General features: G+C 39.2%; 1 protein-coding gene across 4 annotated transcripts in view; it reads right to left on the bottom strand.

The window, feature by feature from the left end:
• Positions 1-18,065, bottom strand: part of MED13L (mediator complex subunit 13L) — a 413,400-nt gene that overhangs the window by 183,905 nt on the left and 211,430 nt on the right. For all 4 annotated transcript variants that reach the window (XM_032800003.2, XM_032800004.2, XM_032800007.2 and 1 more), the window contains one exon: positions 14,746-14,829. In XM_032800003.2, coding sequence (XP_032655894.1) covers positions 14,746-14,829 — 84 coding nt within the window. The remainder of the gene's footprint in view (positions 1-14,745; positions 14,830-18,065) is intronic.

Raw genomic sequence — 18,065 nt, 5'->3', positions numbered from 1 at the left:
GCTTGGTGGAGATTTTGTAGGTCTTGGTCTCTGTCTGAGGGGTTAGAGCAGATGCGGTTGTACCTCAGTGCTTGGCTGTAGACAATGGATCGTGTGATGTGCCTGGGATGGAAGCTGGACTAGTATGTCTCAGGTAAGTGTTTTTTTCAAGGTTGCAGGCAGTAACACATTGATTTACTTTTCAGTCAAGACAGTTTTTAAAAAGAAAAAAAAGGTTCAACTCTCCAGTGTCCATACGGTGCAAAGCCCAAAAAGACGATCACCGTTACTCATCGCAGACCTTTGAGAAGTCACAATCCACACAATGTACACTACGATTTAATATCATTGTGTCTCCCCATTTTGCGAGCACTGGCAAATTTCATAGTATCCAAACACAGATATCCCTCACTGCTTTCTCTAAAATGTTACACTATGTGAAATATGTTTCTAGATTTTATAACAGATTTTCCTTCAACTAGTTTTCTCCCTCCACAAATTAATTTAGCTTGCCTAACATCTAGATTAACTCTATTTGTTTTTATACGTTCTTAATTTTACACGATTGTTTTAAAAACATGAACACTGAAAGTCACTTTACAATAGTTAATGAGAAGTCATTTACAAAGACATCAACTTAAAAAATCACATCTCTCTCTCTCTCTCTCTCAGTTTAAACTTACTGCTGCATGTAACATCTAAATTTATTTGCTCTGGATGCGATTAGAGAAAAAGTAACGGGTTCACCACACTGCACTACATAACCATGTGTGATGCACGAGACTGAGTAGGAAGCATGCGCGGGCCAAACGGGCACTGCTATGTGAAATCTCCAGTCAAAGGCACAAGGGGCACTAGCCCACCTGAGTGCAGCACCGATAGGGACACCACTCTCAGAAGAACAAGTATTTTCTGTTGGTTTTTTTTTTTTCAGTTTGTATACTTGGTATATTCGATAGCAATTTTGTGTATATTCTATTTTAATTTGTGTTTCCTCTGTATAGTCAGTCGATTTCTTCTGTTAGTTGTGTGGATCTTCCACAGCAGAAAAGAGGAGAGGAAATAATTGTTATAACTAGGAAAACTTGGTTGTTAAACTACAAGATTTGGCAGGGAATACTCAAGAATCTACTGACACTACTTTTAACTCATGTTTTGCCAATTACTTAGTTTCACATTTAACAACAAAACCCTGCCAAACCAGAAAGGGAATAAAATGATGTTAGATATCTATCTCAATAATCAGAAAGTAGGTTGTGGGACTAACAAATATTGTTCCTAGAGGGTAAGTTTATGTAATATCTATCTATTAGTATTTTTAGATTGAAATGAATGTAGTTGTTGCCTTCTGATGCTTGGTGAAAGTTGTCACACAATAATAGTGGCATCAGTCTTTAAGTGTTCAAAACTTCAAGGACTTCTAACCATTTGCAAACACCCTTAAGTCAATTAATTAATGATACAGTAAATGATAACACTATGTTTGGCACGGTGTGCAACTGGGAGTCCTGATAAATCTAATTAATTGTACATCAGGGGAACTGAGCTTATCCTTATATACTGTGCCAATAATGAGTGTGTAATGAGAAAAGGAGCTTAAATATTACTGGGATTTCACTAATAGGTCACCAACTCCTGGTTAACCCAACCTTAATATATAATTATTTAAGTTCAGACGTTTGACATGTTTGTATCAAGAAACCATTTAAAACATAGACATTCAGGTTGAGATAACCATGTAAAGAAAAATCATGTAAAAGAAAAAAATTAGTCAAGCAACAGATTGAAATAAAAACGACTATGGATCCATAGAATAGCTACAGAAATGTATAACAATGCCTTCTAAACGAGTTGCTATTTAAATATCCTAGGTAAGTTTTGAGACAATTCTTTCATATTTTAAATGGTTTAATTCATTAAAATGTTCATATTTTTACAACAATTTTAATACTTACGTTTATGGTCTATGCATACAGGTAAACATCCCTCAGGTTGTAAGTGGCTGTGTATTTTCTACGTACAATCATTACTGATGTCACCAAATAAAAACACACAATTATGAGAAACTGTTTAAAAACAATCCAAAAAAATCAGAACATATTTATCAGGTTTATTTAGATTTGTGGGAAATATAAAAAGGTGCCTACCCAAACACCATAGAACTTCTGACACACATTAAAAATGCAAACCAACAAGAATAAAAGCAGTCACTTCCCTCATATAAAAATGTGTGAAAATGACAGTCCATTCCAGACACCGATCGCAGCTCAAAATACATCCACCCCAACTTTCAGTTCCCCCTTGCCTCTACAAAAGCGTAGAAAAGAGATGGGATTTACAGAATTCCCTATAGATGGATTTAGACCATTTCAGAACAAGGCGCCTCATGTAAAACAATCTGCCACCAGCTCCTTTTCTTTTAAACCAACTCCATTAAACTTGAATACCTCCACTGACTTCTGATGCAGCAGCATGGCACAGAGAAAAGAGGCACTCTCTCAAAGAGCCACACCCTAAAGCCATTTTGGACTTTGTAGGTCAAAATGGCACCTTAAATTCCTCTCAGAAATCTACAGGTAACCATCACACATCATGATGCAAAGAAGAAATTCCACTTATCAATTAAGCCACCAGCTTCCAAGTTTAAGATGTAGCATCATGCAGAATGTATTGCAATAGTATAAAATCAAAGTTACAAACACACAAATTATATTAGCAAGGTTCACACCCAAAATCTCATATCCATTAGCCAATGGAGGAAGAGGGAGAAGTGTCCTGGTCATTGCTGCTGCAATCTCTAACAGCAGCAAAGATCCAAAAGTATGCCCAAGATCACTAAATTGAGTAAGAAACAGTTTTGTGCCCATCCTATAACCTTCATTTCTGTTTTAGCTGAATTGGGCTTTAGCCAGCTGGCACTTGTGGATCAGACCAAATGGAAATATGCAGCATACTGAAAACACTGCATCTCTATGTCATCCACCATGCTAGTTACCCCATATATGCAAACAAGAGGGGTAACAAAATAGGAAGAACCCCAGAGGTCAAAGAGCAATTTTTCTAAAGCACTCTTAAGACTAGATGGATTTTTCAACTACACCTTTTTTTACCTCCTCCAGAAAACACTGATTCATTGAAACCAAAAATTTTGTTAAAAAGGTTTCTCAGATCCAAGATGGAATTGTTGGTTAAAAACAAAATGACAGGGAGAGAAACCTACCCTAGAATAGCCAAGAGATCTGAGGCATCTTCGTACTACTAGAGTTCTCTTCCCACAATCTTCTCAATACTCTTAACCAAAAATGGAAGATGAAAGACTAGGTCATAGATGTTCTCAATCTGACCAACTAATTATTATAATAATTATTATTATTATTTTAAGCAATGGCCTCAAAATAGCTTCCTTTACAGATCAAAGCACCATGCTAGGCAGACACTGACAATTTCTGCCAACAGTAGATTTAGTTCTTCCCCCTCTCTCCCACCAGCCTTCAGTCAGAATACGGATATAAGTGTGACTGTGGGCTGTGGCACAAATATTTCCAACACTTCTAGGACCTCAATGAGAGTCATTACCGGTTACTCCAACATCATTTCTCTTGCTTCAGTTGTTGCAGGTCATTCAATAAATCACAGTAACCTGCGTAGATCAAACAAGGGAAAAGGGATCCTAGGGGTCATTGCAGCAACAGTCGACAAAAGATCAGTCCTACTAACTCAGATGTCGACATGGCAGTATAGGTATCTGAAAGTATACTAATGAAAATGCTATATAAAAAGATAGATATTATGATTATCTTTTGAAGAGAAGAGGCAACACTTTCTCACAAGACTCCAGGTATAAGTCTATATGGATGTTAATGTTACTAGTACTGACACCATATCAGAGCTTTGTACTATATCAAATGCCCTGGATGGGTCTTGAGGGTTTGGGGTTTGCTTGTTTTTAATTTTTGTTTTTTAAATAAATGGAAGTACTATAGTAGGGTCTCTTTGCCACATTTATATTTTTGAAACAATAGTTTTTCATTTAGCTCACAATAAAAGATATACTTTTCAGAAACCAATTCTTTTTTGATTTAATCAACCATTTTAAATCAGAAATATATATATATTCACATTACAAATTTAAATATTTACATCCATATTCCATCATGATTTTTTGTCCCAAAATGCTATCTACTTCAACTGGAGTTCTATACAAAGATTCCTGAAACTTAATGTGAACAGAGCAACCAAAGATAATTGATTGGCTGGATCTGAAATTCTTAAAAGATTGTGGGGGAAAATACCCACCAAGCTATAAAGAGTATTTCCAAATAATCTGAAGAGAACTTCCTTCCACCACAGTAAATATGTCAATATGTAAGACATCTGCTTTTGCTGATGTCAAAGTCTGATGTCACTTATATTTTTTTATTTCTTATGTCAAAATATGAATGCTGACTGCATTCTTCTAGCCACATTATCCAATATTCCAGAGGAATGAATCTGCTCACCAGGGCTTGAAACATTTCCCTGCAGGCTTCCCTGCCTATTATGTGCAACCAATCAGAAAGTCCTTCCTCTTTCAATGTGACATGTTAAGATCACAAAATGTGTTGCTTCTGCTACAAGAGCTGCAATTCACGATCCAATAGTGCAGGGAACAAACTATATTCTCTTGGGCAGAGTGTAGGCTTTCAAGCAAAGCAAACTGTATACAGAATAAGCACTGCAACAGCAGAACTGCTGAGGCCTGAATAAATATAAACCTTTAGCTACCTGGGGACACAAGGAAGACCAGAAGACATACAACACTGATAGCTTCTTGATTGAAATAGACAATTTAAAAGTAGGATTCGGTTTACAGGGTTTTTTTAAATTAAGACAACATACATTTGGATAAAGCTGCTAGTCTAAATTATTTTTTTAAAATACACTATTCAAATAAAATAGGTTTGAGTTAACTGTCACCACTGTTGTTAATACTCAGTGTCTGCAAATAATAACTTCTTTTTGTTGTCAATTTTGTCTTTGTCTATTTGGCAAACAATTTTTTTCTGTATTTCTAATGGAACTGTAGATTATTGCTATCAACATAAACTTTATAGTTCAATAAATAATATGTATTATCCAAAGCATGTTCCCTTTCAGTTCCAAATGAGTTTTAAGGAAGGCCAAGCCTTGGGACTAAACTATTTGAAAGTGTGACTTTACATGAAAAACTGGTATTTTAACTACATGCCAATGTTCAAATTCCAAGTTAAATTAATCATGCTGACAGTAATTAAAAAAACAAAACATTTTAAATAAAAAACACAAACTTTAACAGGATGAATTAGATATTATAAAACCAATTTGGTTTTTATTTTTTCTTTCTTTTTTTCTACTGTCTCACAGTTTTCTAAGCCATCTAGAATTACAAAAAGACACAAGATCACAGTAAATAGAACAACTTGATCAAAACAGCACATTACATATTCCGGATCTCTTTCCATGTATAGTTTGTTTGGGGAGAACAGACTTTTGAACTTATAACTGTATAGTCTCTGATTCTGCTACATGGTGTACACAGACCTACAACTGTGCAGAGACTTCAATTTGGGATCCCCTCAGACACCTTGCAATATTAAGGTCATAGAGAAGAGTATGGATTCAAATTATTACTCCGGTATTATGATGGTTAGTAGTTCTGAATATGTAGAAGATCAAAGTAAATAGGAAAGTTTAATAATTAATTTCCAGAGAGCTCTCAAAAGGGTAGCAAAAAAGGGAAGATAAAAAAAAAGCCCTTCACCTTTAGCCTATTAGAGTTTGCCAAGTTAAAAGCACAGAGTAAGTCTATACTGGGTACTGTAGCAGCCATTCAGAGTGGCTGCTACATTTGTTGAAAATAAGCCTCAAGAGGGACCTGGCTTTTCAGAATCCCAAACCTCAAAGTTAAAAAAACATATGGCTGGGAACATGTCTCCTTCTAACCCTAAATACAGACCCATAATTTTGCGAAGAAAAATATCCATGATTTAAACACTGTCATTCTCTCTCAGTATTATACAATATTTCTGTCACATTTGTTTTGACCATCCAGGAATGGCAGGGATTAAAATAAGCAATTCTTCTGATTTAAAATGACTGTTTTTAAAGTTACATTAATTTCCTCTCTCCTCCCAGTCCTTTTACCCATAATTGGCCTACATTAGACAAACACAAAAATCCAGATCATATCCAAGAAAACATGTTCCTGTAATACTGAAGATTTAGCTCTTTCACATACACATTTACCCCAATATAACGCTGTCCTTGGGAGCCAAAAAATCTTGCCGTGTTATAGGTGAAACCGTATTATATTGAATTTGCTTTTGATCCGCTGGAGCATGCAGCCCACCTCCCAGAGCTGCTTTACAGCGTTATATCCAAATTCATGTATATCAGGTTGCATTATATCAGAGAAGAGGTGTAGTTGTACTTTTAACAAATTTTCAAAATTAAATGATCTTACAATTTTAAGTGGCTAATCGCTTTTGTTCACTCCTTTTGTTCAAGGAAATGTCAACAGTTTTTTGCAGCTCCTGTCTCACATTTCATTTTGGTCACTTTTAAAAAGTCAGTATTTGCCAACAGCTGCCAACCTGTCCTACCAGAGCTATCAAAATATTTCCCTATACTTGAACTAGGAAATAACTGCTATCTCAAGTACTGTGGAGTGATAATCTGATAAACACTGACCTTTCAATGGTGGCCACTATCTATGAAAAAACAGAAATTCTGATCCACTGACTGGCCTTCTACATCTCTGTACAGAATTTGTAATTGATGAAATACTTACTTTCTTCATAAATGACAAACAGAAGAACCAATTATTCTACAGATTTTTCCCCATCTCTTTCAGTTTCTCTGTCTTCTCTACTATCTTCTGACCTCAGACAATACTTCTATGACAGCCCAGAATTGAACCATAAAATACTTAACCTTCGGTCCTCTTCCATATAGTATCCACCAGGCTGTGTTACACACCCTCCCTTTTGTTCCCTTTTCAGAGATTCTCACTAGAGAAAATTAGCGCTCTCAATTAATCGCTGTTAACTCAAGCAATTAACTCAAAACAAATTAACTCGATAAAAAAAATTAATTGTGATTAATTGTAGTTTTCACTGTACCATTAAACTAATAGGATACCAATTAAAATTTATTATATTTTTTCCAAATATATTGATTTCAGTTACAACAGCAAATACAAAGTGTACAGTGCTCACTTTATATTATTATTTTTGGTTACAAATATTTGCATTGTAAAAAAGATAAAAGAAAATAAATAGTATTTTTCAATTCACCTCATACAAGTACTGTAGTGCAATCTCTTTATTGTGAAAATGTTATTTACAACTTACAAATGTGGATTTGTAGGCTCTAAAGCAGGGGTCGGCAACCTTTCAGAAGTGGTGTGCTGAGTCTTCATTTATTCATTCTAATTCAAGGTTTCGCGTACCAGTAATACATTTTAATGTTTTTAGAAGGTCTCTTTCTATAAGTCTATAATATATAACTAAACTATTGTTGTATGTAAAGTAAATAAGGTTTTTCAAATGTTTAAGAATATTTAAAATGTTTAATTTAAAATTAAATTAAAATGCAGTACCCAGGCAGTGTGAGTGCCACTGAAAGTCAGCTTGCGTACTGCCTTTGGCACACGTGCCATAGGTTGCCTATCCCTGCTCTAAGGTTTTACATTCTTTTGGAGTGCAGTTACGTAAAAACAAATAATTCTACGTTTGTAAGTCGCACTTTCACAATAGATTGCACTACAGTACTTTTATGTGGTGAACTGAAAAAATATTATTTCTTTTGTTTATCTTTTGTACAGTGTAAATATTTGTAACCAAAAACAATAATATAAAGTGAGCACTGTACACTTTGTATTCTGTGTTGTAACTGAAATCAATATAACATAAAAGCTGTGTTATCCGGCACTTTACCAACCGGAAAGCTATAGAAACCGGCATTTACTTATTACAGTGCATGTATTTTGGGGGTATGTGAGATTCCCCCAAACAGTGTATGCACTGAGAACGGCCATCAGAAATAACGATGGCGTCTCTGAACATTATGCATCTCTTGAAACCTGGTGAACCAGGCATTTTTAGGTCACTAAATCTGAGGTAAAGACATTTGGGGGTGAGAGATGTAAGGTACTAATGAAAACTTATCTAAATAAGCAAAAAACTAACTGCTACAACTTTGTCTAAGGAAAAGGCTATGAAGAAGCAAAAAGTAGTGGGACTGCTAGACTCAGTTTCAAGTCAGGGATGGTGGAGAAGGAACTGGGGAGTGTAAGCCACGCATGCGCTGCTGATGCACTGGTGACATGCAAGGCAGTCACCATGCGTGTGCAGCCCATACGGGCATTGCTGCGAAAATCTCTGATCAAGGGCACAGGGGACCTTGACCTGGAGTGGAGCACCTGCAGGGAAATCTCTCGAAGAAGGAGGATGGTGGCCATAAACAGGGAAAAAGGGAGAATATAGCACATCATGTGGATAGGCCTCTTGCCACGCGCCATAAGATGTTGCAACCAGGGCATCTCATCTTTATTATTTGCACATAATTAAACAATTCTCTAGAAATCCTGAGTGTTTTTTAATGGGATAGTCAAATTTTAAGTTTTTTTTTTTTTTTAAATTTAGGTTACTGGGTCTAAGAATTGAGCCCTTACATTTCAAGGAGCTGGAATAATCTCAACAGTGACTGCCAAACCTTTTATGTTTGGTAGAATACTTAATTCTGTAAGGAAAGCTCAGCCCACCTTTGTTGGAAGCTGCTAGTGATCCAATATCTTAGGTCAAATGTACATGTAAACTCATGCAAAAAAGGGGTTGATGTGGTACCTAATCAATGATGAAAAGAGTCCTTCAAACTATTTTCTTGAGTTTCTAATTGGATTCCCTTAACTCAAGCATGGTGATGCTTTTAACTGGAGTTGGCTGAGCTGCCACCCCATATAGGCTGAGCTCAAGTTAGCACAACTCCTCAGTTGCTAAGACAATCACCCTGTGCTGCTAACAAAATCATTCTGTGGTGCTTTCGTGATGTTCCATAGTGTGGCCTCTCTCATTTGAGCTAGGAAGAGTTAATTGGAGAGCAGAAAACTCAAGTTAACTCTGAAGTAAAGTCAGACTTTGAGATGGAAAGGTTAAGCTCAACACATACCTGTACCAACAGAAATTACTGGCAAAAATTGCTATAAAAAAAAACTTTATCTCTAGGCGGCAGGGAAGGCAGAGTGAGATAGAAAGAGATCAGTTAATATGGTGAATAATGATAAGAACCTACACAGACAACAGAGACAGAGTGGACTTAAAGTAAAGGGACAGTCCTTAAAGACCAGGAGTTGTATGCCTTCATCCATACTGAATAAAAGTAATAATAAAGATTTGGAATTTGTGCATAGTGGTAGTTTTACATTCATTATTATTAATCATACACGTAAAACATTGTAGAAAGAAATTGATAAGCCAGCTTAACTCATCACTGAAATGCAGCCACCTCTGAGATGAAAAGTGTCAGCTAGTTAAATAGCTTACAGCAATATAGTATAATAGTTTTAGGACAGGAAATAAAGAATATAGTTTTCACCCAGAACCGCAGGAGTAGTTTATGTAAACAAAATGTAACTACCCAATTTGAAATTTAATCAGCACACCAGAATTTACATGTCTACTCTTCCTCCCAAAAAATGCCCAGGCATTTTTAACAGTATAAGTAATCAGGAACTCTGTTCCCAACCTCATCTAAAATGAGGCCAAGTATCCTCCAGGACTATGTTGGGGAATACATTTAATACTGATACACTGGGAAAAGTAACACCTCATGAATCATAGACATCACTTAAGTAAGCATCTAGATGTTCCATGGAGGATTCCTATTCATGATTGTTCCCAAAAAAACCATGGGGTGGAGGAACAATTTCCAAAGATACACAAATAGAAGCAGTTCTTCAGGTTTTTGAAATCTTAATGATCTTGGCATTTGTCAAAACCCCTATTTTGATGTTCGCAAAACAATACATATAACCAACAGCCAAACTTGGCCTATCCAAGTACTGCCCCAGCTCAGCTCCCCTTGATGAAATCTCACAGGATTACAGCAAAATGTGGTATGTCTGCAGGCATATATATTAACACAATTAAGACACAGAATATACATAATAAGATTCCAGATATGTCACTCTGGGTATGTCTACACTGCAATTAAAAACCAGCAGCTGGCCCATGCCAGCTAACTCAGGCTCACGGGGCTCAGCCTATGGGGCTGTTCAGCTGCGGTGTAGACAGTCGGGCTCAGGCTGCAGTCCAAGCTCTGGGACATATCCACTTTGCAGCCCAAGCGTCTACACAGCAATTAAACAGCCCCTTAGTCCAAGCCCCACGAGCCTGAGTTACTCATTCATAAGCCAATTTTTTTTTTTTTAAGTAAAAAAGGGAAGCACTAGAGAAGGGGGTTGGCTTATGAAAGGGTATAGAGAGGGAGAGGTGGGATACAGTCCCTCCCCACAACAGAGGGAACAAGGAGAGGCAACACAACCAGAAGGGAAGAGGCAAGGCCTGAGCCTCTCCACTTCTGACCACACTGCTCTCCCCCCAGCCCCTGAAGTAGCTGCATCTCCAGGGCTGGCAGGCTGCACACATGCCGCTCGGCCCCGCCCCCCAGAGCAGGCTGTGGCTGTGCAGCCCGGGTGCCAGAGCACACTGCGGTCATGCCACCCGGCCCAGTCCGCTGGCATATGCTGCAGCCATGCCGCTCAGTCTGGCCCGCTAGAGCAGGCTCCGGACGTGTTGCCCAGCCTGCCAGAGCAGCTCCAGCCATGCCAGAGATATCCTCCCCTGGCCCTCTCCAGAAAAGGTGGGAAGGGATGGGATGGGGAGAGTGTGGGGGTCCCGGGCTAGGGGTGGGGTCATGTGGAGGGTGGTCACAGGGGTTACTCCCGACCCCCAGCTTCTCCCCGCCAAAAAATTTCCCCACCAGTTGCTGTCTCGAACCATCAGGGTAAGCAGTTGGCACACCCAGACACTTTGTTTACTAAGGTTTACCTCCATGCCTGCAGACTCTCAAGGTAAAGAAACCATCTCGGCCCACCAGCGGCTTATCCTCATGGCCCAGGAGCCAAAGTTTGCTGACCCCTGAATTATAGAGTCTGCTTATGAATGGGTCATAAAAAATTTCCATTTTTACTTATCAATCTTGAGGGGGGGGGGTCAGCTTATAAACGAACTATCTTATGATTGAGTATATACGGTATGTTAAATCAACACTATTACCTTTATCAACCAAATCTGTAATCTCATCAAAGAAAGATATCAAGTTGGTTTGACAGGATCTATTTCCAAAAACTCACATTGATTGGCATTAATTATATTACCGTCCTTTAATTCTTTATTAATTGAGTCCCACATCAGCCACTCCATTATCTTACTCAGGATCGACATCAGACTGACAGGCCTATAATTACCCATGTCATCCTATTTACCCTTTTAAAATATTGGCACAGCATTAGCTTTTTTATAGAACCATATATATGTTGGGCTGGAAAGGACTTCGAGAAGCCACCAAGTCCAGCCTCCCTGTACAAACCTAAACTTAAACCCCGACCATCCCTGACAGTTGTTTATTCTAACAGATCTTAAAAACCTACAACAGGGATTCCACAACCTCCTTTGGAAGCCTATTCCCGAACTTATCTACCATTAGAGTTAGAAAGCTTTTTCCTAATATCGAACCTAAATCTCCTCATCTAAACAATTGATCACAGTCCTCTTTATAACAGCTCTTAACATATCTGAAGACTGTTATCCTCATAAGTCCTCTTTTCTCAAAACTAAAGATTCTCAGTTTTTTTTAACCTTTCCTCATAAGTCAGATTTTCTGCTGTGCCCAGAACTGGACACAGTTCTCCAGCTGAGGTCTCGCACATGCCAAGTAGATGGGGAGAATTACCCCCTGTGTTTTACACTCCTACTAATACATCCCAGAATGATATTAGACTTGTCTGCAACAGCATCACATTGCTGAGTCGTATTCAGTTTGTGATCCCGCTATAACCCCTAGGTCTTTTTAGTAATACTGCTGCTCAGCCATTTATTTCTCGTTTTGTAGTTGTGCATTTGATTTTTCCTTCCTAAGTGAAATATTTGGCACTTATGTTTATTGAATTTCATTTTGTTGATTTCAAACCAAGTCTCAAAATTGTCAAGGTCATTTTGAATTCTAATACTGTCCTCCAAAGTGCTTGCCACCCCTCCCATCTTGGTATCATCCACAAATTTTATAAGCATGTTCTCCACTTCATTATCCAAGTTATTAATGAAAATATTGAATAGTACCAGACCCAGACTGACCCCTTAAGGATCCCGCGAGACACACTCTCCTAGTGTGACAGCAAACCATAGATAACCTCTTTTTCAATACAGTCTTTTGACCAGTTGTGCACCCACCTTATAGTAATTACATCTAGACCACATTTCCCTAGTTTGCTTATGAGAATGTCATGTGCAACTGTGTAAGAAGTCTTACTAAAATCAAGATATAACATGTCTACTGCTTCCTCATCACTAGGCCAGTAATCCTGCCAAAGGAAATTAGGTTGGTTTGGCATGATTTGTTCTTGACAAATCCATGTTGGCTACTCCTTATAACTCTATTATTCTCTAGGTACTTACAAAGTGATAGTTTAATAATTTCTTCCAGTATCTTTCCCAGTATTGACTGGTTTATAATTCCCTGGGTCCTCTTTGTCCCCCTTCTTCCAGACTTCTGGAACTTCCCCAGTGTTCCAAGACTTATTGACAATCAACACTAACGGTCCAGCAAGCTCCTTTGCCAGCTTTTTCAAAACTCTTGTATGCAAGTTATACAGATCTGCTGATTTTAAAATGTTTAACTTTAATAGCTGCTGTTCAATACCCTTCTGAGATACTGCTGGAATGGAAAGAGTGTTATCATATGATATGACTACATCTTCTGTTTTTCCCTCAAATATAGAACAAAAATATTTATTTGCCTGTATGTGCCTTTTCTGCATTATTATTGATAATTCTACCGTTTACATCTAGTAATGGACCAATACCACTGTTAAGATTCTTTTTACTCCTAATATTCTTTAAAATCTTCTTATTGTCCTTAACTCTGCTGGCAACAGATTTTTCCTTGTGTCCCAATGCTTCCCTTATCAATTTTCTACATTTCCTAGCGTCTGTTTTATATTCATCACTATCAACTTCCCCTTCCTTCCATTTGTTAAATCACATCAGTTTTTAACCAACACAGCCTTCTTCCTTGATTTTGGCTTTCTGGGGCATATAGTACAGTGTACTTAATTGGGAATTGTTTTATCACTCACATTTTATGACTACATTCTTTATCCCAGCTGATTTGGCTCATACTTGTTTTCAGCTTTCTGAAAGTGGTCACGATCACTTGTTTCTAAGCTACCATACATTTTTAGTTCTGTGATGCATTATTTATCAGTTTTTTTAGCGTTGGCACCATAAGACTTCTAGCATGTGTCACTCAAATTAATGTCCCTCATAATCACACATCTCTGTTTTCCTACACATTATAGATAGGTGCATAAGAAGGCAGCCATCCTGTTCCCTAGCGTGATTTATTGGTATCTAATAGCCACTACCTAATACTCCATATTGTGCTTTATGTGTTAGGACATTGGTCCATAAGCATTCAGGATCATTTCCTTCCTCCAAGTTCTCAGTGACTCAGAAACAAGTAATGTCATTTTGACATAGAGTGCCATTCCCCCTTCCCTTTTCCCCATTCAATTATTCTGAAAACAGGTTATAATCATTGATTGGAATGTTAAAATAAATCGTTATAAACTGTTTAGGAAGCATCGAGTGGGGAAAAGGGGACGAGGGAATGGCACTCTATGTCAAAAATGGCATTACCTGTGAATTATCCCACCAGATTTCAGTAATACCAACTAGACTGAAATTCATGCTCAGAAATGAGCGAACCCTCCAATTCCTCTTGTCACCCAGACTCCTAACATTGGCATATAGGTAATTAAGGGTTAATAGGGCTTCATGCCACTGACACCCCACTCAGAGTGCCAGTGTACCTCAGTCCTGATTTATAAACACTTTCCATTCTAATTCTGATTCAGTTTGGATCAGAGACTGCTAGCTATGCCAGATGCTTTAGTGATGTGGATCGATGCTCACCAGGAAATAGCATGAGACTGTCAAGTACATTTCATTTGTGCACTAAGTGAGAATTTTAAATTTGGTTCTCCAGAGGTGAAATGCTCATACATTAACCCACTAAATAACAAATAATGCTAATACTGTGCTTCTCTCTGTTCAGAGAGAAATTCACAAGCCAGAACAAAATGGTTTCTTTCACACCACTGTAATTTTGGGATTAGAGTAAATCTTTGGAAACAATACCTGTTCATGGCTATCTAAAATCTACTTTATAACAGGCACCAAAATACAGACACAGTTCAAAGCCAGAGAAAATCTGTGGAAATGAAAGATTAAATAAACATTACTTTCCAGCCCAAATTAGCAAAACTAACATGATCTCAACATCTACTGAAATATCGCCACTGCAGCTACTTGAAAGAAAAAAGCTTCTTTTACCAAAAAAAGAGATTGCAGGCAGAGCAGAGGGAAGGAACCACAACCTAAAGAAAACGAGCACACTGTCAGAACTTGAACAATAACACTGACATTATTCCAGAGACCTCCTAGTACTTGCTAAAAGGCATTTCCTTACCTTTTGTTAATAGGCTTCTCATCCTTCTCATAAGGCCTGATGAACCATTTTCCAATCCTTATGAAGTTTTTATCCATCAGGCATCTACAAAATAATTAAAACATCAATTACTTATTACAATTTAAATGTTAATTCAGTAAATTCTTAAGACATTAAATTAAATTCAAGTTCTTAGCATTCACCTTCAAAGCTCTCCACAACTCTGCCCCTTCCAATTTACCTCCTTCGGTCTCTACATATCACAATCCACCTCCTTTGTGCCATCAGTAATGCCAGTCTTGATTTTGTATTTAACTGCTTCTCCTACACAATCTTTGCACTTGCTTCTACACTACCTGAACTGATCCACCATTCTCTACTTCAAGCCTCTCTTGTACCATAATGCTTATAAGAATTAGTCAGTGAATAATGACTAAGTTCATAGAAAGTCAGAGTCAAAGATAGCTGATATTTACAAAAAAAAGTTGTATCATTATATCCCTCTCCTACATCCTTTTTACATTATGTATCTCATTAAACTGTAAACTCTTCAGGGTAGGGACTGTTTCTTCCCACATGTTTAGAATGTGCACATCACAGTGTGAACACTAACAGAATACAAATAAACAGTGATGACATTAATTTCCTAATGCATCTGTTTTCCTTCACATGACTCTTGTTATTATAAATTATGGTTTTGAAACTTATGACGACATATCACTCATGAATTTAAAGCAAATTATACTGTCTACTATACAATAGTTAGTTGCTAGCAATATTTACATGTCTAACAACATAATACTGTTTTAAGCAATGTACATGGCCGAAACAATGGGTCTCTCTCAACAAGACACTCTTTCTTTCCACAATGGCAGGTTTCTTCAGGAATTTTCCTAGCTCACTAAACTGAGAGCAGTTCCCTGAATTACCTGTTTTTCTCTGCTCACAACAGATGCACACTATCTCCCTAGAGAATCCAGACTATGGCTCTAAAAGCTCAATGCAGGAAGCATGCTGCACTCTCTAACAAATTAGAACAGTGGTCCCCAAACTTCTGATCTCACCCCTCCTTACCCCTGTACTCCCTACCTCCCCCGCCCAAGCTGGGACAAGAGCAGGGCTGTGGCTCCAGGATTGGGGGATGTGGACAGGGATAAGGGGGGGGGGGTCGAGACTGGGGCCACAGTTGGGGGCGGGTCTGAAGCTGGCAGCTAGGACTCCAGGCACAGAGCCCCGGGCACAGGGCTGGCAGCCAGGGCCCTGAGCCAGGGCTAGGAGTGGAGCTAGGTGGCACTCTCTCCCCACCCCCCCGTAGGGGCTGGCCCAGGCCCCAGCCATGTCCCCTTGAATGTTCCTCATGCCCTCCTAGGGGGTCACACCCCACAGTCTAGGGTCCTCTGAATTAGAAGGTTGGGAGGCTTACGGAACAGATTAGAAGAAGGTGTGAAACGCAGCAAAAGGAGTGGGTCTCAGAGCCCAAGCAGGAACATCTTCACTGCTATTTTTACCCCGTAGTGCAAGGCCGACTCTATTGACCCAGGCTCTGAGAGTTGCTGCTTCAGGTTTTGTTTGGTTGTTTTTTTGCCGTGTAGATGTACCCAAAGGGATTATGTACAGTACAGTTGAAACCATGACAGTAACAACTGTTCTTATTAGCACAGTTTTTCCTACCGGCGTCTATATATTTTATTCTTCCTCCTCCTCGGAACCCTGCTAATTTATCACCATGTCCCTAGGAGTCAGGGCCAGCTCTACCATTTTTGGTGCCCCAAGCAAGAAAAAGTTGCTCAGACGGCCGCCCGAACTGCAGAAGCAACAAAAAGCTGCCCGGACTATGCTGCCCCAGGCATGTGCTTCCTCCACTGGTGCCTGGAACCAGATCTGCTGGGAGTCTATGTAGTTTTATTATGCTGTTCAAACATGGTTTGCAGAGGGATAAAACAAAGTGCCTGGACACACTGGCCAAAGGAAACGTGATAGAAATCTGCTATCAATATTTATTTTTAAAGGAAGAAAACATATCTTTCCAGATGAGATCTGAAAAATGGTTCTGCCTGTTCAGAAGAGATTTGTCTAAACACATCTGTTGCTAGCAGAGTTTAAAGTATAGTATGGAGAAGGCTTAAGGACAAGAGAAGTTGAAAGAATAAATATGACCCACCCAACCTCGAAGCAAAAAGCGATGGGTTTCCCCAATTCACTCCATATCTAACCCAGGTTTTATTTGCTAGATGGAAGATCTGGTCTTATACTCTCCTTCACTTTACATTTTTCACTAATTTTCTTCTACAACAGTGGCTAAAGAGTACCCAAAGTACACACTACTCCTAGGGGAATTCTGTGGCCCTGCGGGGGCATAGAACTAATATCTTCTGCAGATTTCTCGGCTTCCCCATAGCAAAATGGGGGAGCCAAGAAATCTGTGGGGAACACACGCCCCTTTCCCAAAAGCCCGGGAGCATCTGCTGGGAGCAGCGTGCAGCAGGGAGAAGATCATTGCGAGGAGTGAGGCTGGGCATGCCTCTTTGCCTCCCTGGAGAGATGTTACAGATGTGGGGCTGGGCCAATGCTTCTGTGCGAACAAGAGAAAGAGAGAGACAGACACTCTGTCCCTCTCGCTCACTGTTGCTGCATCCTGGGTTTAGAGGCGAAGGGCTGAATAAAGCAGGCTCTACTATCCCTGAGGCTGAGCAGAAATGTAACAACTAAGAGCGTGTCTTTACTAGGAATGTTGAAGTGCTGCCACAGCAGCACTTTAACGTGGTTGTGTAGTCGCGGCACCAGAGCTGGGAGAGTGCTGTCCCAGCACTATAAAAAAACCCACCTCCAAGAGGGGAGTAGCTACCAGCGCTGTCTACACTGCCACATTACAGCGCTGAAACTCGCAGAGCTCAGGGAGGTGTTTTTTCACCCCCTTGAGCGAGGAAGTTACAGCAATGTAGACCAGGCCTAACAAAGCAGGCTGCTAATATTCCCATTGTTAGTTAGTTCTTCCCATTCTTAATCAATTAAGGCTTCTTTACCTTGCCAGAGTGCAGTAAAGGAGCCTTGTAAATGACAGGTTTCAGAGTGGTAGCCGTGTTAGTCTGTCTCAGCAAAAAGAAAGAGGAGTAGTTGTGGCACCTTAGAGACTAAAGCCATGGCTACACTTGGAAATGTGCAGCGCTGGGAGTTACAGCTGTGGTCGTACAGCTGTGTAGGAACAGTGCTGCAGTGTGGTCACACTGACAGCTACCAGCGCTGCAGTGTGGCCACATTTGCAGCAGTTGCAGTGCTGTTGGGAGTGATGCATTGTGGGCAGCTATCCCAGCGTTCAAGTGGCTGCAACGTGCTTTTCAAAA

This window comes from Chelonoidis abingdonii, chromosome 22 (assembly GCF_003597395.2).
Source record: "Chelonoidis abingdonii isolate Lonesome George chromosome 22, CheloAbing_2.0, whole genome shotgun sequence".
NCBI classification, from domain to species: domain Eukaryota; kingdom Metazoa; phylum Chordata; order Testudines; family Testudinidae; genus Chelonoidis; species Chelonoidis abingdonii.
Note: the sequence above shows the minus strand (reverse complement) of the source record. Positions and strands in the feature narration are given on the sequence as shown.